This window comes from Lucilia sericata, unplaced genomic scaffold (genome assembly GCF_015586225.1).
Source record: "Lucilia sericata isolate MDLA Ls3-8-SP2 unplaced genomic scaffold, ASM1558622v1 Contig000185F_arrow, whole genome shotgun sequence".
Lineage (NCBI taxonomy): Eukaryota > Metazoa > Arthropoda > Insecta > Diptera > Calliphoridae > Lucilia > Lucilia sericata.
The window spans coordinates 35-26,301 of NW_023994213.1; the positions used below are offsets into that span (position 1 = coordinate 35).

Genomic DNA, 26,267 nt, shown 5'->3' on the forward strand with positions numbered 1-26,267 from the left:
TGATGGTGTTGAAATTGTTAAACGAAAGTTTATATTTCTTATAAATCGTGTCCTTGTAATTTCACATAAATAAACTGAAACATGTTTGCAATTACATATGTACATAACACAATTATACACTGAGAGTAAATTGGGTTAAAATTTAAAAAATATTTTCATAAATATATATAAAATTCCAATAGACAATATTGTATTATTCATTTCATAGTGAATCTCTTGACTATTCAAGATCAGCGATCGTTCCAGCAAATCTGAAGGTCTTTTAGGAACATTCAATTAAATGTTGCGAGAACATATAGTCTAGTCTATAGTCTAGTCTATAGTCTAGTCTATAGTCTAGTCTATAGTCTAGTCTATAGTCTAGTCTATAGTCTAGTCTATAGTCTAGTCTATAGTCTAGTCTATAGTCTAGTCTATAGTCTAGTCTATAGTCTAGTCTATAGTCTAGTCTATAGTCTAGTCTATAGTCTAGTCTATAGTCTAGTCTATAGTCTAGTCTAGTCTAGTCTATAGTCTAGTCTATAGTCTAGTCTATAGTCTAGTCTATAGTCTAGTCTATAGTCTAGTCTATAGTCTAGTCTATAGTCTAGTCTATAGTCTAGTCTATAGTCTAGTCTATAGTCTAGTCTATAGTCTAGTCTATAGTCTAGTCTATAGTCTAGTCTATAGTCTAGTCTATAGTCTAGTCTATAGTCTAGTCTATAGTCTAGTCTATAGTCTAGTCTATAGTCTAGTCTATAGTCTAGTCTATAGTCTAGTCTATAGTCTAGTCTATAGTCAGTCTATAGTCTAGTCTATAGTCTAGTCTATAGTCTAGTCTATAGCTAGTCTATAGTCTAGTCTATAGTCTAGTCTATAGTCTAGTCTATAGTCTAGTCTATAGTCTAGTCTATAGTCTAGTCTATAGTCTAGTCTATAGTCTAGTCTATAGTCTAGTCTATAGTCTAGTCTATAGTCTAGTCTATAGTCTAGTCTATAGTCTAGTCTATAGTCTAGTCTATAGTCTAGTCTATAGTCTAGTCTATAGTCTAGTCTATAGTCTAGTCTAAGTCTAGTCTATAGTCTAGTCTATAGTCTAGTCTATAGTCTAGTCTATAGTCTAGTCTATAGTCTAGTCTATAGTCTAGTCTATAGTCTAGTCTATAGTCTAGTCTATAGTCTAGTCTATAGTCTAGTCTATAGACTAACTATAGTCTAGACTATAGACTAGACTATAGACTAGACTATAGACTAGACTATAGACTAGACTATAGACTAGACTATAGACTAGACTATAGACTAGACTATAGACTAGACTATAGACTAGACTATAGACTAGACTATAGACTAGACTATAGACTAGACTATAGACTAGACTATAGACTAGACTAGACTAGACTAGACTAGACTATAGACTAGACTATAGACTAGACTATAGACTAGACTATAGACTAGACTATAGACTAGACTATAGACTAGACTATAGACTAGACTATAGACTAGACTATAGACTAGACTATAGACTAGACTATAGACTAGACTATAGACTAGACTATAGACTAGACTATAGACTAGACTATAGACTAGACTATAGACTAGACTATAGACTAGACTATAGACTAGACTATAGACTAGACTATAGACTAGACTATAGACTAGACTATAGACTAGACTATAGACTAGACTATAGACTAGACTATAGACTAGACTATAGACTAGACTATAGACTAGACTATAGACTAGACTATAGACTAGACTATAGACTAGACTATAGACTAGACTATAGACTAGACTATAGACTAGACTATAGACTAGACTATAGACTAGACTATAGACTAGACTATAGACTAGACTTAGACTAGACTATAGACTAGACTATAGACTAGACTATAGACTAGACTATAGACTAGACTATAGACTAGACTATAGACTAGACTATAGACTAGACTATAGACTAGACTATAGACTAACTATAGACTAGACTATAGACTAGACTATAGACTAGACTATAGACTAGACTATAGACTAGACTATAGACTAGACTATAGACTAGACTATAGACTAGACTATAGACTAGACTATAGACTAGACTATATGTTCTCGCAACATTTAATTGAATGTTCCTAAAAGACCTTCAGATTTGCTGGAACGATCGCTGATCTTGAATAGTCAAGAGATTCACTATGAAATGAATAATACAATATTGTCTATTGGAATTTATATATATTTTATGAAATATTTTTTAAATTTTAACCCAATTTTACTCTCAGTGTATAATTGTGTTTATGTACATATGTAATTGCAAACATGTTTCAGTTTATTTATGTGAAATTACAAGGACACGATTTATAAGAAATATAAACTTTCGTTTAACAATTTCAACACCATCATCTTCATTATCATCCAATATAACTACCGGTTTCATTCATATGATCATCACGATCATCTTCAGTAAATGAATCGCATGCAAGCTCAATGATGATCCACTTGCTATACGTTGTTGGTTGCAGCATGCATGTTTAGGGCATCCTCTTACATGCATGTAAGTAAAACTGGTTCCAGAGTGTATGGACAACATGTTGTAACTGCATTCTGGACACATGTTTTCTTTTTTTTTTTGATGATGTGTTAGTGCGCGTGCAAATATTGCAAAGTGTGGTGTGCATAAATACCATTAATAATTGCAGGTATGCAAGAGTAAACTTGATGATTATCATTGGAATGTTTTTTTTGAAGTAAAAACGAAACAAATTTATAACATTTTTTTTGGAGGTTTCAGGTTTTTCATTGTGGTTGTTGGTAGTTGTCATAATTTATGGACTAAAACTACATGCATTTTAACATGCGGTCAAACGTGCCTTATCTTTGTAGTTTATTAAAAAAGGACTTAAATTATTAAAAGTATAATATAAATTATGTTTAAATCCTTCAAAGGGTATTTAAAACAAAGCTTTAACAAAAGTACGTTTTATTGGAAAAAATTAGGTTGATTTTAATTTATATCTTTAAATAAAAATATTTAACTTGTTGGTGAAATAATGTTATCTTTAACTATTGAATAATATAAAAAAACATAAATATTTTTTATGACTGTTTATGTCTTCAACAATCTGTTTGCATGATAAACAACAACAAAATGCCTGTATATCACTGAATGACTGACTAACTAACTGATTGAACGATTTAGTTACTAAAAGTGTATAAAGTAAGCTACTAAAGATTTCTGTCACTATGACTACAAATATTGATCGTTCATAAATAACTGACAAATGCTGATTGAACATTATTTGTCATTTGTCTCTTGTTGCCATAAGCAATTTAATGTAAAAAAATGTCTTTGTCTATTAAAGACTTCTGTAGATGCTTTTTTTCTTCTTTTATTTATTATTTAATATTGAGTTATTTATTTTTCTGCACAAATAAAATATCAATAAACTCATTTAAAAAGGCCATATTAAGTTACAACAAATTGTTGTCTATTGCATAATTTAAGTTTATTTAATTTCAATTATTTAAACGGAGGCTGCTTGGCCTAACTAATTTATTCATGATGATGTTATTGTTAGAAGAGACATTGAATTTATTAATAATTGGTTGTTGATATTACTGGGCAGTTGGTCCATTATAAAGTGTCAATAGACCCACAGAAAAACAGTATTTGACATTGAATAGATCATCTTAACATGTTTTCAATATTAATTTGTACTTGTATTATCTATCGTATGGTGCAAATTATTTATGCAGCCATCAATGTTGTAATCAGTTTTACACAAAAATGAAAAAAAACTCATAAAAAATGTAAATTCTATTAAATAAATAAATGTGTAATAACTTTATAAGCTCCTCTTAGTCAAGGTTAACAAATTACATAAATGTTGGTGTGTTTGAGATTAAATAATATTAGTATTTTAGAGAAAATTATTATGTTGGTTTTTTCCTGTTTCATAGCTGTTTTATGGTTTTGTCTATGTTTTTTTTTATAAGGAATTAATGAACTTGACTTTTATTTTTGTTTTAGTTTAGACACTGTAGTTTTCATGGTGACAACATTATTATTTTTTAATAGTTTTTCAATTTAAGCTGTTGAAAATCAAACAAGTACCAATTACTAGTTAATAATGGTTTAAATATAGTCGTTAGATAAATTAAGACGTTTAAAGTTAAGCGAATTCTATATGATTATGGTGAACTATTATGATAGTTGTGTTAGGACATAATCACTCTTGCTTCTATAAAACGCATACATATTATTTGTATGGGAAATCAAAATTTTTTGTAAAAGCTTTCTTACACAACAGAAACAACACTTTAGCTTTTTAAGCTTTATATTTGTTTATAAAAATTTAAAGTTTTTGAAAAAGTTGCCAAAAATTTGCATTTTTGACCAATATACAGTAATAAGCAACAAAGCTTTTCTATCTAGGAGCTTTAATAGATATTAATTAATTAGTCTTTTGGAAAAGCTTATTGCTAAAAAGCTATTTGTCATAATATAGCTTTTCCAAAGCAGACATTTATCCCAATTTTTACAAAGAATATTCATCCCCACTTTGTATTTTAAAACTATAAAAGATAACTTTCTATGTAGGAGCTTTTCTAGGAAATAACTTTGTTACAAAGCTTTTATGAAAATGTTTTTTGTTGCAAAATACAGCCTGATCTGGAAAGTCTATTTTAACTCTGCAGACTTAACTAAAAAGAATTTAAAGTTCGTTATAATAAGTATAGTATATTAATGTGGCCTGCAGTCGGTCGCTTTAGTTGTAGTTTTACTTTTTAATACATTTATAAGTGTACAGTTAATTGAATGTTGGTTTTCCACAGCAATGTTTTTCTAATAAACTACTTTAATAAATTTATCTTTATTTGATTTTATTTCAATTAAATAATGATTTTCTCAACTAATTGCTGTAATTTTAGAAAAATTAGCAATAAAATAAATTATTTGTAAAATCACATATAAATAATAGTTAAAATATTTAAATTACATAAAAATTTGAACAAACTTAATAAAACTACCTTAAGAACATTTCACGCTTAATTATTTTAACCAAAAAGCGTGTCATAATTTTCTGAAATTTATTGTTAAACATTTACAAAATCTTTAATAATTTATTTTTCCATTTCATTCTCTTTTTAGCATAACTCTCCTACAGCCACCACAAATTCTAAAACGAAATGCTCAAATCTGAAAACAAACTGCCGTCATTACAGTTCGGTTCATACACAACAGCCAGCTGGTCCTGTACGTGAGATCCAAATAGATCCCTATATAATATTGGATGATGAACTTAAATATTTTTATGATGATGTTAGAGATGTAAGTACATGTACGACCATTACAATTATTATAATTTATAAATATTTTATTCATGATATTATTGCCAAGATTAAGCCATTAACATTGACTTTTGCACATTAAATGGTCAATTATTTTGTGGCCGGCCATTAACCATGATTTTTTTTTCATTTATTCCACAAAACGCATCATATTTGGTAGTGAGTGAGTGCTGCATTTGGGTTTTTCTTGTAAGGAATTGTTTAGTTGTAACAAGTTTTATTCGATTTTTGTTATAATCTCATGTGTATTGTCTTGTCATGTCGTGTTTAGTTTGGTTTTGTTAAGTGGTTTTTTAAGAGTTGTTAAAAAGTTAGTAATGTCAATGTAAAGATGTATAAAAATAGTAAACGTATTTTCGGGATTACAAAAAAAATATGCAATTAATCCATAATTTTTTAATTGAGAATTTTAGACAAATTGTATGATCTTTTTTAAAATATTTTCTCTTTGTGAATTTTCAAAAAATTCTCTATTATAAAATTTTGAAAAAAGATTTTATTTGTCATGTAAAATTTTATCGAATTTTATCGATTTTTATTGGGATTTTTTTTTTACTTTTTTGAGAATTTTCGACAAATTTCTTTCTTTTTATGATGTTAGTAACGCACAATAATATTGGTCCTATACCCACCTTAAAGTATACCAATCGGCTTAGAATCATTTTCATTTATGTCCGTCCGTATGTCTGACCTTGTAATCAAACTACAGGTCACAATTTTGAAGATAATTCAATGAAATTTGGTACATGATCTTCTATTGGCCCAGGGACGAAGCCCATTGAAAATGGATAAGATCGGTCTATTATTTCACCTAGCCCTAATACAACTGAAACCCCTAATATGGCTTGTAAATATTGTCATCAAACTACAGGTTGCAATTTTCAAAATAATTCAATGAAATTTGGTACATTTTCTTCTATTGGAGCAGAGACGAGCCCTATTGAAAATGGTTAACATCGGTCCAATATTTCACCTAGCTCCCATACAACTGAACCCCCTGAATAGGACGTTTAAGTTCATAATTATGTTTAATATACTCGTATCTCGTATAATTATAGGGCCTCATTTGACCCTAGTTCCTATCCACAATTTTATTCAATAATAAATGGCTTAAGTATATCTGAGGCAAGGTACAATTCCAGTTAAATGCTTTATTATGAAATCTAAATGACATTTTATTTTTATAACTTGCCCGACTACAATTTCTTACAAATACACTGATTATTAGATGGAAAATTTTCAACAAATTTTCTTTTCGTCTTTCGACGAATTTTCTATTCATAGAGAATTATCGACAAGTTCTCTTTTTATTATCTTTTTAAATAGAATTTTTGACGAATTCTTCTTTTAAAAGGTAATTTTCAATAAATTATCGACGAATTTTATTTTTCTAGTAAAATTTTGATAAAAATCTATTTTTATAGAAAATTTTTGAAAATTTTTTCTGTGATTTCTTACATAAATTTTAAAATAGGGAATTTTCGACGAATTTTAAGAGAATTTTCAACAGAGTTTTTATTCATAGAGTAGAAGTGAATTTTCGACGAATTTTATTTTCTAGGAAAATTTTTCGATAAATTCTCTTCGAATGTTCGACGTATTTTGTTTCTTATAAATAACTTTCGAAGAATTTTGTATTCATAGGGAATTGTGGACGAATTCTCTGAATTGTTTATTTATTGAGACTATTCGACGACTTTTGTTTTTGAGAAAATTTTCGACGAATTTTCAATTCATAGAGAATTTTCGGTGAATTCTCGTTTTAAAGGGAATTTTTGATGAACTATCGATAAATTTTATTTTTCCAGGAAAATTTTGATAAAATTCTTTTTTTATAGAGAACATATTTGAACAGATTTTTGGCTAGAGAATTTTCAACAAATTTTGTTTTTTTTTAAGAATTTTCAACGAATTTTTTAACCATAGAGATAGAATCCCTTTTTATTCTCCTTTTATAGAAAATTTAGAAAAATTTTCTTTTTATAGGCACTAATTTTGTTTTTTTAGAGTATTTTCGATGAATTTCTTAAAAAAATCTTTTTCACAAACTGTCTATTCAATCCTTATGGAAGGTACCAATATCCCCTTGTGAAAATTCGCCCATATATATCCTAAATATGCACATGGATGTTAAAGGACTTTGTGCTAAATTTAAAACCTAAACCCAATGGTTTCCCAGATAATCGAATTTTAATATTTATGTTCTAAACATTCATATTGATACTAAAGTGCCTCCGAAAAAATGAAGACTCTAGTTGTTATACTTAATCAGATACAAGATTTTCTTTATATGGAAGGTGCCACGCCCACTTTATAAGGCTGATCATTTTATTCTCATGTATTCATGTAGATGGCACGTCGCCCACTTGAAGTTTTGAGGTAAAAAGTAGCCTATAGTTCCTTCCAGACATACAAGAAGACACTGTGAAAATTTTTGAAAAATAGGTCCAGTCGTTTAGCTGTTTATAAAGTTGAAACAAACATACAAACACACATTAATTTTTATATATTGTATATGTAATATGACAAATTCTTTATAATTTTGATTAGAATGACAATTTAGAAAAACTTCGATTCATAAAATTCTCAAATTATATAGAATTCGAAATTCTTGAAATATTCTCGAAAAAAATTAATTAATTAAAAACTAATTCGTTGTGTTTAAATTTTCCAAATAACTTCAAGGAATTTTTTCTGTTTTATTTTTAGTCAATTATTGATCACATGTTTCAATTCACATTTTATCTGAAAGCAAAAAAACTGTAAATTTCCTTCACTCCCAGTTTTAATTTTAAACTTATGCTAATTCTCTGTTCTCTTATCATCTCTTTACAGTTACTTGCACAAGGTACAAGTCAAGCTGAACTTGATAAAATCGCCACATACTACTTCGATGGCCAGGGTAAGGCCTTAAGGCCCATGGTCACTATGCTCATGTCCAAAGCTATTAATTATCACTTAAATAAAGAATCAAGGTAAGTTAACATATCTTTTATAGAGTAATTTATTAGCAATTTTCATTTAATTGCCTTCGATTAGTTTTAATTTAAATAAATTGCCTAAAATCTACTTTTTTGGGGAGAATAATCATTGTTAACCTTTAAAACTAATTTATTTAAGTTTTACATAAAAAAGGGAAAAACTAACAACAAATTGCATTCATTTATTTATTTATTAAGTCAATCACTTTGTACAATCAGTAAAATACAATGTTTTTCCATTGTTATTGTTGCGGTGCGTTTTTTTATATTGTTAATGATTTTTTATAAATAAATATTTAAATTAAATTTAATGTAATTTTTTCCACTTTTGTAAAAAAATGCAATTTTATTGTGTTGTATTGATATTAGTTATTGACCCTATAAAAAATTGGCCAAAAGGCTATAACAAATAAATATTTTGTAATTGTGTTCGAGCATAATCACACACACTTATACACGTGTATGAACACACATTTATTGCATGTACAAATACAGTGTGCATTAAAACTTTTTACACAACTTTGGAAAAACCAATTTAATGTGTAAAACCTGTAAGCGTATAAGCAGATTTATGCAATTCCTTAAATTAAACCAACTATTTTGTTAGCCACTGTATGAGTACATTTTTGCAATATTTCTTTTTTTTTTAATTTTTGCTGGTTGATAGGCTTTTGCAAGTAATTAGTTGTCGTATTAACCTTATTTTTATGATTTAGTGCAAATATCTGAACACAAATATTTCAATACATTTCATTCAAGTACTCGTATAGCAATTGTTATAAAATTTTCGTACTAACAATTTAAAATTTATTTATTCATGACTGTCTGCATGTATGGAACATATAGATTGTTTATCAGAGTGATTGTGTGATTTTATGTCATCATTTTTATATATTTTATCTTTTTTTTTTCCAAACATTTTATTTTATTTGTATGTATTTCTTTTTTCCGTAGACAATTGCTGCATAAACAACGACAAATCGCTTTGTTTTCTGAAATGGTGCATTCGGCCAGTTTGGTACATGATGATGTTATTGATCAGTCTGATTTTCGTCGTGGCAAACCAAGTGTGAATGTATTATGGAATCATAAAAAGGTATGTTTGACAACTGTTTTGTTTTGTTTGCATATTGCAAATTACAGTTAAATTGACCTAAATTTAAGCTATAAACTATATATACATATATATTAAAGGAATTGTGATATACAGTTTATGTTTAATGCAAAATGTTATTTTAATTAAATTGCATTGAATTCTAAATGACCATTGTCACATGACTAAAAACTTCCACTTTAACAAATTCAGTGATTGTTCGATTTTATGATTTATTTTATTACGTTTTTGGAAATGTTTAATTCAAAGGTTAATTTTTATTTATAGGTTTATAGAACAAATTTTGTATGAAAATTTAATTTATAAACCTTTGATAAAAGTTTATGAATAAGACCCTTATCCTTTATTATTTGAGAACTATATTTCTTAAATTAATTCACACCTTCACTACAATGATTTGACTTTGATTTCTTAAATTAATTTTGTTTTCGGCATTATATTAAGTATTTATTAAGATGTTTCCTGATATATTTTGTATATTCGACAAATTTTCTTTTTTGTAGTGAATTTTCTATAAATTTTTATAGAAAATAAGTTCTTTTTTTGAAGACACTATCGACAAATTGTCTTTTTATCGATTTTTTTCCGGAGAATTCTCATTTTAAGAGTTAAATTCTCTTTTCAGCAACTGTTCCATAAATTCTCTCATTTATGAAGAATTTTCAAAATAAATTCTTGGACTATTCGCGAAAAACTTATTACTAGTCCGATTTAGATAAAACTTTACATGCCAAAAGAAAAATTTGTATGTTTTTATTTTAATCTCCAAATTACGGAACTGCATATATGAAAAAATACCTATCTTTTCTGATCCGAATGAACAAATTTCGACGAATTCTCTTATTGTACAAATTTTTTGAGTTTAAGAGTTAATTTCTCTTTTTAGCAACTTATCCATAAATTCTCTCATTATGTACAAATACTGTTTCAAAAATGTTTATAATTATGAAGAATTTCCAAAAAAAAAAAAAATTCTTGAACCATTCGCGAAAAAATTATTACTAAACATAAAGTCCGATTTTGATAAAATTTTATATGCCAAGAGAAATTTTTATGTATTTATTTTGATCTCCGAAGTATATGAAAAAATTCCTATCTTTTCTGATCCGTATAAACAAATTTCGACGAATTTTGTTATTGTACAGATTTTTTGAGTTTAAGAGTTAAATTCTCTTTTAAGAAACTGTTCCATAAATTCTTTCGTTCTGTACGAACTATGTTCTAAAAATTTATCTATTTATGAAGAATTTTCAAAATAAATTCTTGAACTATTCGCAAAAAAATTATTACTTAACATAATGTCTGATTTTATTTAAATTTTATGGAGAATTTTCGAAAAATTTGCTTTTTTGTAGTGGATTTCTATAAATTCTTCTTCTATAGATAACGAATTCTCTTTTTGTAGAGAACTTTCGACAAATAATCTTTTTAGAAACTGTTCATTCTTTTTGTACAAATAATGTTATAAAATCGAAACAAATTCCTCAACTATTCGCGAAAAAATTTATTACTAAATAATAAGTATGATTTGAATAAATTTTGTCTTACCAAGAGAAAAAGTGTTTTCGAATTTAAGTTTTGAATATCGATCTCACAACACCACCAAATTCTGGTCCTAAGGTCTACAAAGTACGACACCTCGGATCCCTATTTGTTTCAGATCCGAATGAACTAAATATAATAATTTTTTATAATTTAGATAAAACTCAATTTAGATTTATAAAATCTTTTCAATAAATCTCTTTATAGAGAATTTTGGGTGATTTTTTTATGGAGAATTTTCGACCATTTTTGCTTTTATAAGAAATTTTTGATAAATATTCGGCTTATAGAGAATTTTTGACAAATTCTTTTTTTATACAGAATTTCCAACGAATTCTCTTGTTTATATAGAATTCTCTACGATTTTTTTATTATAGAGAATCTTCGTCAAATAGTCTGTTTATAGAGAATTTTTAATGAATTTGCATTTTTAAGAAAATTTTAGATGAATATACTTTTTAAAGAAACCATCTTTTTACAGAAAATATTCGACGAATTAGTATTTTGAGGATAATTTTGATGAATGTAAAGCATTTTCGATGAATTCTATATTTTTCGGAATTTTAATATAACGAAGTGCTTTCCATTTCTTTTAAAATTCGACGAATTAGTATTTTGAGGATAATTTTGATGAATGTAAAGCATTTTCGATGAATTCTATATTTTTCGGAATTTTAATATAACGAAGTGCTTTCCATTTCTTTTAATATCTGTCATTTAATATCTATAGAGTAAACATCAACGTTGGTTGTTTCTTCGAAAATGTCCAATGTTGTGGCAAGATTTTCTTTATTTATCTAATTTGAAAAAAGAGCAGCTGATGAAGCTTAGGGTGAATGTGTTCCAAAAGAATGTCCTTTCACTTATGAACTGCTGAAATATGGTCAGACCATCACAGGGAAACTTTACCGAATGCACCTGATTCGTTCTGAAGCGATTATTGGCCGAGTTGGCTTGATTCTCTCTTGGCCTAAAAAGACGAGCAGTTCTTTTAGTACGGAATCCATATGTTACCAAAAAGATGGAAAAAGGACATAGCCAGTAAATGGCTATGTTATAGTTTTTTATATACAGATATTAACAATCCATCTGTGATATGAGTATAGTTTTTTTGCTGCTATAGTGTTGCAACATGCTCTCAAAATTTCAAAAAACTATTGCAACATTCAGTTTTCGAATTTAATTCTTAAAAACAACAAACTTCTTAAAATTGCATGCAATAATAACTGTCTTGTATAGCTGGCAGCTAAAAAAAATAAATAATAAGACCAAAAAAATAATCTTGTAATTTATCTAGTGTTACACTACAAGTGTAGTGCCAAAAAATTAAAGAAAAAAAAAAAAAACAGAAGTAAAATGTGTCTTATCTTTAGTTGTTAGTTTTGTTGTTTAACATGTTGTTAAAGAACCTTCAAGTAAAATTAACAACAATATTATAATAATTTAAACTTAAAAATTGTATGTTTTGTAAAAATCATACATACATACGTATGTGTGTAGTATGTCCGCAACTCTTTACACATGCTCAATTATAAAATTTACTAAAATAAATAACAAGTCATTTACAATGAAAATAAGCGAAAAATAAGAAATATTTGTTAAATCACATTAAATTGTAAAGAGTTTTTTGGTGTTGCTTTTACAAACAACTCAAAAGACAGAACAATGTAGTCAATAGTCTGTGAAAAATTAAGAAACAATTTAAAAAAACTACAAACTAATATGTAATAAGTTGCATACTACCGTTTAAACGAGGGTTGTGTGAGAAAGCTATATGGCAACAATTTTATCACTACAAAAAATTTGGCATACTATAACGATAGAAATGTATATAAAAATTGATTTTTTTTTTATAAATCAACTACTTATCTCACAATCCTCCTATAAGTAGTGTTTTATTAATAATAATAACAAAACACACAAAAATTGAAACTTTATAATAAATAAATCTATGACTCAATTCTTATACACTTTCAAATACTACACACTACTTTTTGGCCATTCAATTTAGCCGCTCATTCATTGATTTTTTTTAACCCAAATACTACGAACATATTTCGTTATAATTAATTAATGTTTATTAAAATGTGATGATGATCACGATGACTATGATGATGACGACAAAAATGTTGATGATTTCTAATGTTACTCATGTTGCTAAGGTGTTGCTTTAATTTCTATTGTTCAATTTTTTTCTTTGTATTTTGCAGGTTACAATGGCTGGTGATTATATTTTATCGGTGGCTTCCATAATGATTGCCCGTCTGAAAAGTGACGATGTAACAATCGTTTTAAGTCAAGTGAGTATTTAATAATATTGACAAATTCATTAATAATAACGTTTTTTTGTTTGAGTAATAAATTGTTTTCTGGTACTTATTGTTAAAATACGTTAAGTTATATTTAATTGAAATGAGGAAGATGTTTTTACGTTTGTTTTTAAATAGAGGTTTCTTTGTGCAATTTTGAAGACTTGTAAACAGCTTTATTTCTAATTATTTATTCAAACACAAAACATTATTGGAATATTCTCCAAAAATTGTAATAAGGAATATTAAAGAATTAGAATACAAGAACTTATTATAAAACCCTATAACCAGTGCACTCGATTTAACGATGTTGACACGTTACCGTCAAGAGAAAATAATTTCAGAAAATTCCATTTTCCTGGGACATTTTTTCTAAGCATTATCGTGGCAATTACAGTACAGATCGGCACATCGAAGTCGAACGTGAATACTGCCATTATGGCCTAATTTCACGGTGGTACTTTTACATGTATTCTTGCAGAGAACACATGGATTCGCCGGTCAAAGTGGAAGCACTTTGCTCAAGTACTCGGACTATCTTATCTCTGACCATTGCTGACCCGTTGCGTACTAGATGCAAAAACATTACTTCAGTTTATAACCATGTAGATGGAATGTTCTCTGTTCATTGCTTAGCAGCACCAGTGTTGCCAATTTGACGTTTTTCCCATAAAATCTGACGTTTTTGAAATGGCAATTGCGGGAAAAAATTAGTTTTAGCGGTTAGTTGGAATTTTGGCGATTTTTAATCAGCATAACCTTTAGTCTAGTCTAGTCTAGTCTATAGTCTAGTCTATAGTCTAGTCTATAGTCTAGTCTATAGTCTAGTCTATAGTCTAGTCTATAGTCTAGTCTATAGTCTAGTCTATAGTCTAGTCTATAGTCTAGTCTATAGTCTAGTCTATAGTCTAGTCTATAGTCTAGTCTATAGTCTAGTCTATAGTCTAGTCTATAGTCTAGTCTAGTTAGTCTAGTCTAGTCTATAGTCTAGTCTATAGTCTAGTCTATAGTCTAGTCTATAGTCTAGTCTATAGTCTAGTCTATAGTCTAGTCTATAGTCTAGTCTATAGTCTAGTCTATAGTCTAGTCTATAGTCTAGTCTATAGTCTAGTCTATAGTCTAGTCTATAGTCTAGTCTATAGTCTAGTCTATAGTCTAGTCTATAGTCTAGTCTATAGTCTAGTCTAGTAGTCTATAGTCAGTCTATAGTCTAGTCTATAGTCTAGTCTATAGTCTAGTCTATAGTCTAGTCTATAGTCTAGTCTATAGTCTAGTCTATAGTCTAGTCTATAGTCTAGTCTATAGTCTAGTCTATAGTCCTAGTCTATAGTCTAGTCTATAGTCTAGGTTATAGTCTAGTCTATAGTCTAGTCTATAGTCTAGTCTATAGTCTAGTCTATAGTCTAGTCTATAGTCTAGTCTATAGTCTAGTCTATAGTCTAGTCTATAGTCTAGTCTATAGTCTAGTCTATAGTCTATAGACTAGTCTATAGTCTAGTCTATAGTCTAGTCTATAGTCTATTCTATAGTATAGTCTATAGTCTAGCAATGTAGTAAATTATATCGGTTTCCTTTAAAACCACTGTACTCTCTGCTTTTTAAAAAGCTCTTTTAAAAAAGGAACACAAACTACAAGAGGCAAATCTATTCCCTTGAACTCACGAGTGCAACAGGAAGTACTTGCGTTGGTTACACTAAAGTTGTCAACCTTGAAAGCCAGACAACATTTTAAAAAAATTTTCAAGTTCTTAAACAAGAATCCAACTATGCAACACCAAACAAAGGCAACAGCAGTAGATTTGGTGTTTAAACTCATAATGGATGTTTATTTTTAAATTTTTTTATTTTTGAACATAAAAAATGTTTAAGATCATTTAATATTAAAAACAAGTACAATGAATAGTTTAAGCCATTAAAATAAATTAAATAAACTACGAAAAAAAAGAAGATATGGTCAACTACTACCATAACAAAGGGGAGTTTAAAATTATAATTTATTTAAAAAAAAGCCGCTAAAAGGTGTGTCAAATTTAATTTTTGAATACTTATGACAGAAGAGTCTGTTTTGGAGAAAAATACTTTTTAGTCATAGTCGTACTTATAAACGCACCTTTATCAAAGATGTTGTTTTTTGGTTTGAAATTTACATTAATACATGTTTTATTTCACATTTAAATATTACATAACATTTGCGTTAATATTTTTTGCTTTGGATTTTTTTCTTTTTTTGGTTTTGGATGATGCCAAATTCCAAAATATTTACACCATGTCAGACATACTATTGCCAAACCTCAGTTAATAGTTTAAATGAATTTAAAATTTGCATATGTATGTAAAAAGAGTTGCTTTACAGTGCGCGCGTGTGTGTGTAAACGTAACTAATCAATTTCCGCATGCTTGACTTGCATTGTAAAATATTTGATTTGTATTTCTTAACTTTATCATCTTTCTTGGCTTTATTGTAAAAAAATCTTCTAACTGACGGGATGACACATTGTGGGTTTTTTCTTAAACACATAATTTATATTCATTAATTCAGGGACTTTTTTCATCTTTAGCTGCTTTAATAAACATAAAAATTTTAAATGTTTTATTTTTTTCGTTGTTATTTGTCTTTATTTAACAAGTCTCGTAGTGGTGCAAACTTATTAAACAAATATTGACCAAAAAATATTTCTATTCACTCAAATATTTTTCAACAAAAAATTAGTCTTCTACTCTTGAAATATTATAATGTTGATGGGTGATGCTGCTGTTGGGAGTGACAATGTTTAATTTAATGATGAATGTTTAAAAGATTTTATTTTATTTTCAAGTGAGCCTGTTTAAATGCTTTATACTCTAGTGATGGGTGTATAACGAAAAAAGGCGGTATATAAGTTTTGTTATTAGGTTTGTAACAATTATTAGTATATACTTAAGATGTATCAGATCCGAAGAAATACATCTAGACAACTATCGGTCCTGTTATGCGCTATTTTAACTAAGGCTTTTGGGAAAGCGAACCTATGACCTCCAAACTGCTGGACTAGAACCTTACAAGCTAGACTAACTGTTCTCTTCACTGTTAATGATTTTTATCTAATTATCTATTGGCTTAAAGGATAATTTTCTAAATTAATTTAAATAATTAATTAAATTAAATAATATTTGAGCAAACATTTTAAGGGACAACAAATGTTTAAAAATTTATTTTTTCTGATTTCTTGTGTGGCCTATAGAATTCATCATCGCCGATTAATATTAAGTTTTCAAATTGCTGAAATTATTGACTGTAACTATTAGTTATGCATGCTAGAAGGAGATGAGCTCAGATATATCTAATTTTGACAGTTTATTTTCTAAATGTTTTAAAAAAGAGAATATAAAAAAAACTGTTTAGTGTCAATGCCAATTAACATTGTTTTCTTAGTATTTGTAATACATACATGCATACATATTTGAAATTTAAATAAATAAATCCGGTTTAATGTATTTGAAACTAAAGTATTGTAATGCCAAAAAATTGGCTTTTTCTCTCTGTCTCTATTTATTATTTATAGATTAAACTTTCAAATTGACGTGTGTTTAAATTATTTCTAAAAATAGTAAATAGGAAAGTAATATTTAGTCTCTTGAAGAAATTTTCTCGATTCGATTTTAAGATTACGATTAATTTGCACTTCATTTTCAAGAATTCAATTAAATTTTTTTTTTAAATTTAGTTTTTTTTAATGTTTGCTTTCAATTTTACAGCATATACAATTTTCCATCCCTGACTGCCGTTAAATACATGTTACATGTTGTTTCGGACTTTTGCTCATATCTAGGTTATTTATGGACTGATTTTGCTGATTTTAAATAGGAAACTTCTCGAAAACGTGTCTTTTAGAATTATCCGATCTCTGGATCCCCGAGATATCTGGGGTCTATAGAACAACAGATACAGAGATAGACGGAAATAGCTTAGTTGACCCCGCTATCTAAAGGATCCGAATTATTGCTCATACCTATGTTATTTATAGGCAGAAAGCTCTCCTAGACCGGTCAAAAAGTTTGAACACCAATAATTTAAGCATTACTCCATTAAGATCAATAATAATTTGTAAACAAATTGGGCGCTACTTTAGCAGTAATTTGAAAACGTTTGCGAGTTGCAAGATTCAACCAAAAACTGTACAATTAGGAACTATAGGAATTGAAATCGGGAGACAATTAAAGACGATTTTGCATGACCGAAATTGAACGTTTGAATGTTATATTTTCGCAAGACTTGCGATAAAAATGGGATCCATTATAATAAACCGAAGCGAAGAGATCATATGTTTAGCACGGCCAACCAGCCGAAGTGTCACCAAAGTCAAATATCTATGGCACTAAGATAATAATAAGTATTTGGTGGGATCAAAAGGATCCTATATATAATGAGCTGTAGAAAACTGTTCAGACCCCATCACAAGGAACATATAACGAATGCAACAGATTAGTTTGAAGAGAGCATTGTCCGAACATTTAGCCAGACATGAAAGCGTAATTTTCCTGAATGGCAACGCTCGGTCCTATGCTGCAATATCTGTTTAAAACTATTAAAAAAGAAGTAGTTGGGAAGTTTTACCGTACCCGCCTTTTAGTCAAGACCTTGCCCCGTCCTACTACTATTTGTTCAATAGATGCTGAACGCTCTTAACTTCAGGGTATCTGAAGTTGACTTGATTCGATCATGACCTCAAAAGATGAGCAGATTTTTTGCAGTGAAATCCATATGTTTCTAGAAAAAGATCATAGCTAAAAATTTAAAACAAATTTTGCTCATAGCACGTTCTTTCCCCCTTAAAATTGAGACAATTCCAAAGTAAAAAATATCCACAATTGATAAATTCTGTTCGGGTAAAAATGCAATCAGATATGCCTATCTTTTGAGGCTTTCGATTCTCTTAAAGACAAATAATGATAAAACTGACTTTAGGACTTCAGTTCTTCAAAATAAGGTTTTGTTTCAGAATTTTTCAAAATTTTAAAAATATGTAACTATAATATCAATAGACAACACTTTTTTGATCCGCCTAATGTTCATAATTCTTGTTTAATTTTATATATTAATTTAAAACCCCATGTACTTAAAAACAATTCAGAAAATAATTAAATTCTTAAACGCCATCCAAAAAATATTAGAATAAACATTTTATAACTTTAATTAATCATACGCACCAATGTACCATGGAAATTCATTAAACAAACACAATTACATAAATTTTTTAAAAATAATAAAAAATATTAAATTTTTTCTTAAAAATTTTTTGGCAACAAAATAATATTTTTATAAATTATGGATTTTTATCAAGTTCAAAACGATTAAAATTGCAATAAAACTCATTCATGTGCAAATGCGTAAAAATACATTTTATTGCTTTAAAGCCAACCCAACTCAAGGCTGTTTCTATATTTAAGTTTTTTTTACGTTATTTAGAAAGAAATCGATGTTAAATAAACACTGTTTTGAAAAAACAAAAAAATTACGCGAATTTAGAAGTTTATTTTGTTTTTGTTGTTCAACAATGAAATACCTTAAACTTGTTAATTAAACAAATTAATTACATGCCATAAATATGCAAAGAGTACAAACAAACTAAACACATTAACATACACAAATACAATTAAATCTAGACACAGACATTAGGAATATTTAACATTTCAAAGTGTTGGTAAGAAAACTATGACTTCCGTTTGAATTAAAAAAAAATTCTTTGCTTTAATTTAAATTAGTTAATTAAAATAAGTATTTGTTTAATTGAATTATTTTCTTGTTTTATTATTAAAATTTCTGTATTTTTTTTATATTTCAGATTTTAACTGATTTGGTACAAGGTGAATTTATGCAGTTGGGTTCAAGGGAAACTGAAAATGAACGTTTTGCCCACTATTTAACAAAAACATACAGGAAGACGGCTTCTCTGATAGCCAATACATTAAAAGCGGTAAGTAAAAAATTTGCAACAATCAAAATATATAACAATAGATGCAATCATGCATAAACTACAACTAATAATACAAACTGTTTACATGTTAGCACTATGTAATCTATTAAATAACTACATTGTTGTAAAGAACCTTAACCTGGTAATAGTTTAAATAAAATTTATTTTTATTTCGTTTTCTTTTGTCTACAATTATAGACAGCTGTTATTGCTGAAGCTGATGAAAATATGACCGAGCTTGCTTTCCAATATGGCCGTAATATTGGTTTAGCTTTCCAATTAGTGGATGATATGCTGGACTTTGTTTCTTCCACAGAGACGATGGGTAAACCAACAGCAGCCGATTTAAAATTGGGTCTTGCAACGGCGCCTGTTTTATTTGCCTGCGAAAAGGTAAGTGTTAGATTTTATTTAATTATTTTTTTTAAGTGCATCTTAGCTATAAGTGTTTTTATAATTTATAAATATTTATTCTGCACTTATCTTTAAAATACATTGTATTTAATTGTTATTTTTATACTATTAATTATTTTTTGCCTGCTGACCTTGTCTGCTTATTTCCTTATGGGTTTTTATTGCAACGTTTGTGTGGGATACAGACAATTTACGCATTTTTCGTTTTGCGGTAAATTTAAAAAAAGAACATACATTTTGTAAATTATAGTTGGGTTTTAACATTAAAATCCCCTAAAACCATAACTGAAACTAAACGGATTAATATAATTTATATTCATGGAAATTACAATGCACCGTGGTATCGATGATAAAATAAGTGATATAATGCTCCGCTAACTTGTATATTTATACCCTACACCATTTTAATGGGGAGAGTATTAAGCGTTTGTGCTGATGTTTGTTACACTCAAAGTTTACCAATCGATTAAGTTATTTTTTTCTGTGTAACGTAATAAATATGAAAGCATTTACATCCTAAACACCCGTTATATTAGGTCGGAAAAGGATGTATGTATATTACTTCAGATCTGATAAATACACCTAGACATTATATAGCGAAACTTAATTTCCTTGACTTAGTTCCTTTGAAATCATCATTATGTAATATTTGGAATAATATTGCTCCCAAGATATTTAGATCAAATTTTGACGATTTCCTGACAATAACAAAGAAAGTTTTTCCAGAGTTCCACCATCCTCTCGGTGTGTCCAATCAGAATACTAACCTCTGACTGCTTCGTTCTCTGACTTGTTCATATTAGGTGACCATATCCATGCAAAAATGTAGACTACTCCACATGTGAACAGTACTCCTCAAAGGACTACGTACACGTAATCTTAAAACTACTACTTTCTTAATATTATAGGATTACATGATCCGAAACATTGTCCTATGTAATGCATACTATGGACCATGTTGTTTTCCAACAAATTAACACGAACCATGTCTGTATAACATAGAACAACAAAATGAATCATGTATTCCAATAATGTTTACCTAGGAGTAGTTTTGGGATTACCTTAATGGATCATGTACTCCAATAACTTTTGCAGGGTTAAGATTCTCTCGCCCACGTTGCATTGAACGGTTTTGCATTCGTTATCTTCACATACTCGAGTCACTTATTGCCAATAATTCTGTGGTGTACGATGCAAAGCTTACTTCTGGAAGGGTACTCGGTTAAGGCTCTCTTATAGTCCAATAAGGTTTAAGATTTAACCTTATCACCTGATATCATTCTAATTGCCTTCTGTCCCTATGTTGTTGCAATATTTATTCCAAACCAGTTTGTACATTCCATTGGAACATTCCAGCCTGGAAGCTACTATTGTGGTAGTATGTTTCTTTTTCTGGGTTCCTCAATTGAATCGTGGTTCGGTGTAACAGAATGAGTTCATCAACTTTCCAAAGATTATATATATTTTGTGGAACTGAGACTAATCTATTAAATATTTATTTGAGGATATGTGTGCCTAAGGTAGGTTAGTAGTTAGTGTTCTAGTCTGTCACGTCTATCACGGTTTCGATTCCCACCAGAGACACTGATAACATCGAACAACAGGCCTGAGAAAAGATAGCATTAATTCTTCAGATTTCTTCAAATCAAACCCTATCAAACATTTCAATTATTTTAAAAATCTTTATGAAATTCATATGTCATATAAGGCGAAAGTAGTATCACTCCTTTTTTCACTGTCGAACCAAAAAAAGTGCCTCCAAATTGAGTTCATTCATCTACAAACATACACACATAACTTATAAAGTTGGCAACACTTTTAAATGTTGCCATTTATGCATTCAAAACTATTAGCATTTTTTACTAAATACAAGTAGTCGTGCATAAAATACTAAAATAAATCATTAAACATTATTTAATGATTAAGTCATACACATACCGATGATTTGCAATGCACTAAAACAAATAACAGCAAAAAATATTCGTTCGAAATTCAAAATAAATACAATTTTATTTTCACCCTCTCTCTTTCCCTTACATACAATGTATTGATATAAGTTTTCGATAAATTATCAATCAATATTGCAAAAAACAAAGTAGAAACTAAAAACAACAAAAATTGGCATTAATACAAAATAGAGTTTTGTATTTAATTAAAAATATTACGATAGACATAAATTGTATGGATTTCCCTTTAGTTGGAAATTAAAATGAAAGCCGTTTTTTATGTCTAAATTAAAATAAAAACTTAAGGAGGGATATTACAGCTAAACTCAGCAATGTGCCCGCAATTAATCTTCTTCTTAATATAGGAAGCCATATTTTTGTTATAAAAAAAACTGTGGATATATGGAGTGCATAAATTCAAAAATCCATTAAGCAATTAACAATATTTGTGTGGTGGAATTTATGTCTGGCATTCTGTCATTTCACAGTCAGTCGTAGTAGTCAGACAGTAGTGCTACTAAATGCATTTAAAACAACAATAAAAACAACAGAAATATTAAATGCGCCAATCAAACAAAAGTGAGTGAAGTGTGCACGTGTCATGCATAATTGTTGTTGAACAATAATACAAAATATTCAATATTCGATTTAATGCAACGCCACGCATCCCAATTCCATACTCAGACTAAATGTAAAATACGTAAAACCAACATACATTCATGCATACATACTTACTACAATTTTTACTTTTATTGAAATGCGTCAATTGATTGTCATCGCACTACATCCTCGTTCAGGTAGTTGTAGTTTCTTACTGTAACTGATTGTCTTGTTGTCTATCTAACTGTCCTCTGTGTATCTTTCCGTCTGCTTAAATTTGCCACAAGATTGATCGAATTAATGACCAGTAAGTAACCATTAACAATCGAAATCATTAACATCGTCAAGTTTATCTATATTTACACTTGAGTTATAAATATAAACTGTTACGTAAGATTTATTTTAAATTGCTATTTGGTTAATTTCCATTCTTTTGTTTAGAATTTTGCATTTCGGTATTTGTTTGTTTTTTTTTTTTTTGATTTGCCAGTCACTTATTTTAATTGTAATCAATGTCAAAATTATTCAGTTATGATTAGATCTTGGTAATATTATTATTGCTTTATTACTTCTTTTTGATGTCTAGCAGAAGAAAAAATTTGTTTATAAGCCGTAAAAGAGGATATACTTATTAACTTCTAAAGTTGTTTTGTTTTTGAGTGTGTTAAGCATTAAGAGTGTTCACAATCCTACACAGAAATGAAAGATTCTAAGACTTCAACAATTTCTGAAACTATATTCTTATTTTTTGGGATATATTGCGTCAGAAACAGACAGACATATATTATAAGTCTGGTTATTTCCTGATGTTTAAATATAAACTCTTTCTACAAGTATTTGGTATCATTGAAAACATAAGGAATTGAGGATTAAACCTTGATATATAAATATTAGCTTAGATGTATTGTATTTAGTTAGTTGTGGCCTTAGATTAGTGTTCTTGTCTGGTAAACCGGAGGTCGTGGGTTCAATTCCCACCTGAGGTACTGGTTAGTTAGTTAGTTACTTAGTTAGTTCAGTTCTATTTCAGTTTTAGTTCAGTTCTAGTTCAGTTCTAGTTCAGTTCTAGTTCAGTTCTAGTTCAGTTCTAGTTCAGTTCTAGTTCAGTTCTAGTTCAGTTCTAGTTCAGTTCTAGTTCAGTTCTAGTTCAGTTCTAGTTCAGTTCTAGTTCAGTTCTAGTTCAGTTCTAGTTCAGTTCTAGTTCAGTTCAGTTCTAGTTCAATTCTAGTTCAGTTCTAGTTCAGTTCTAGTTCAGTTCTAGTTCAGTTCTAGTTCAGTTCTAGTTCAGTTCTAGTTCAGTTCTAGTCTCAAAGAAATATTTTTAAAAAATTTGTTTGTCCAATTCTTCACATTATCTGAACCCTAATTCTGTACATATTAGGTATCGAAATTTAACAATATGTTTTTGTACTTGGACTTAACTGTAAGTGAATACCCCTAATGACTTGCGATCACAAATAAATTGGAATTCATTACAGTGTGCCAATGGTAAAATGATTTGTATGCAAAACTTCATGCTAAAGAGCATTTATTTATTTAGCAAAAAAACATACAATTGTTTATTATTTTAATTTTTTATAGACAATTTCATTACTATTGTTGTTACTGTAGATATTTTTAACATTTTATATAGACGATAATAATATTAAAATGTTAAATTTCTAAAAATATGTGGGATTTTTGTAAAGCGTATAGTGGGTGCGTTTTACTTAAAATAAAACTAAACTGTAATAAAAAAATTATAACAATAATAAAAAATAAAATAAATTCCTAAGCAAAATTTAATTTCTTACAACTAATTCATATCTTTTTAGTATCCCGAATTAAATCCCATGATTATGCGCCGATTTGGTGAACCCGGTGATGTAGAACGTGCCTTTGAATTAGTACACAAATCTCATGGTTTGGAACAAACTCGCTTTTTAGCCAAGAAACATTGTATTGAAGCGATACGATTGGCCCAGGAAATGACAGAGTCACCCTATCAGAAGGGTCTGCAGGTGGTAGCTGATTTAGTCATTAATCGCATGAAATAATATTTTTTTCAAAGCGTTTAAATTTATTAAATAATAATAATAATTATTTCTTTTTAATTATAATATAAAATTTGAACAATTATTTTTGGCCAAAACAAAAATATTTACAAAATTACAAATTTATTAATAATAATTTATAAAACCCTTTTTTTATATACAAAACCACACACACATAAACATGCATACACAAATGATTGTAAAGCATAAACAGCAAAAAAGCTTAAACAGCAAAAATTTAAAATAAAATAAAAAAAGTTTAACAAAAAATCATAATGAAAAAGAATCTAGTTAATAAGTCTTGTTGACATTGTAAATAATTTCAAAATAAAAAAAGAAAAACATATAAAATGATGTAAAAAATTTAAAGAAAACAAAACTTTAATAGAAAATGAAAAAATAACAAATTATATACAATTTAAAATTGTACATACAGTGAAACACAAAACAAATTTTATATGTACATAATATACAAAATTAAAATTTATAATAATATTATACACAAAATGAACAAACATTTACAATAAAACTTTAAACTTTTTGTAAAAATCTACAAAAATTAAATAAAAATAGTCAATTTTTAAACAGTTTTAAAGTCCTGTGTCAAGATCCACACATCTCACAAATAACAATTTAACACTCTCTCCCCGATTCACCACCCCTTAAACTTAAATAAAACAAAAAAAAAAACAAACTTGTTCATTTTTCTTTTTGTGTTCTTTTTTTTTGATAAGAAAATATTAAAATTATTAAAAAAATATTATTGATTGTTGTTAATAAAGTAAATTATATCTAAAATAAATAATATTAAAAATTAAAGAAAAAATAAAAGATTTAAAAAACATTTTGTTAAAGTTGTATGGATGTACGTACGTAATTTTATAGTCAATATTTCTAATTATTTTTCTTAAACTCTTTAAACAATATTTGTACAATTGTTTACAATTTATATTGTTTCTTATTTTTCTTTTGGAGATATTTTAAATAAATTATTCTTTTTATTATTTTTTTTATTTGAAAATCTATTTTTCTTTTAAATTAAGCAAATTAAGACAAATCTATTGAAATTCTTATTATTTTCTATAAAAATTTTTTGTAAATCAAGAAAAACTGAAAATGTTGTATAATTTAATAATTGATTTGATATTTTAAATAAAGCAAAAACAAAATTATATAAAAAAGTACAAAAAATAATTGCAAGATTTTTATTTGTTAAAGGGGGCGATAAAGGAATACTTACATTTTGAAGACAAGGTTTTCAGATTTCCTGACGAATAAATATAAAGTACTTAGCATCAATGAAGACATGAGATCTTGCGAATTAAGTATTGACAAGTAAATAATATATCAGATGTATTGTGAAAACATCATTCAGAAAAAGGCTCAAAAATTGTGATGCAGTGTTCTTTGAAAAAAACAACTATAAAATATGAACGGATAAGGATAATGCAACAAAACTGTGTTTCCAAAACTGATATTTTTGATAAAAGTGCCCTCTGTGACGTTATTTATTGTACCATATTATACGTTTGTTATATTTAAGTAGCATATCGGTCTATAAAACTGTGGAATTCTTTTGACGATCAGTCCACAAATGTTACCTAAAGGTAATTTTTGTTTGGCATTGCAATATCGGTCCACGTTTTCGCATAGGTGGTGGCTCCGGAAATATAGTTGAAATAGTCTTAAAAATTTTAATTAGACAGCAAATTTGGCACAAAACTTATTCTGAAGAGTATGGAGGACATTGGTGATTGTTCTCAGGAAATAACTTAAAAATACAACTATAGCAGGTCGACAAAGTTTGAAAAAAGTTGAAACTCTGAGACCAAGTTTTACTTTTCTAAATGATTCTGAATACGAATCTGGCCTCAGATTTTCTGCATCACATCTGAGATTTGAGATATCGTGTCTTGAAATTTTAAAAAACACAATTTTGGCCCTTTTTGAGACATTATAACAGCGCCAAGACAACTTTATGTATAAAATATTGTATGAAATCTGAAAGTCCATTCTTCATTATCCTTCGAGGTATCTTCACCTATCGGTCCGTTA

At 28.2% G+C, this 26,267-nt stretch overlaps 1 protein-coding gene across 1 annotated transcript; it reads left to right on the forward strand.

The window, feature by feature from the left end:
* The first annotated feature begins 5,120 nt into the window (after window positions 1–5,120).
* On the forward strand, window positions 5,121–25,371 carry LOC119601690 (decaprenyl-diphosphate synthase subunit 1-like). Its single transcript, XM_037952817.1, has 7 exons — window positions 5,121–5,299; window positions 8,155–8,294; window positions 9,255–9,396; window positions 13,167–13,256; window positions 19,088–19,219; window positions 19,418–19,612; window positions 23,994–25,371. Exons 2-7 carry the CDS (start codon window positions 8,239–8,241, stop codon window positions 24,213–24,215), a joined length of 837 nt encoding a protein of 278 aa, XP_037808745.1. The 5' UTR covers window positions 5,121–5,299; window positions 8,155–8,238; the 3' UTR covers window positions 24,216–25,371.
* The last annotated feature ends 896 nt before the right edge of the window (window positions 25,372–26,267 follow it).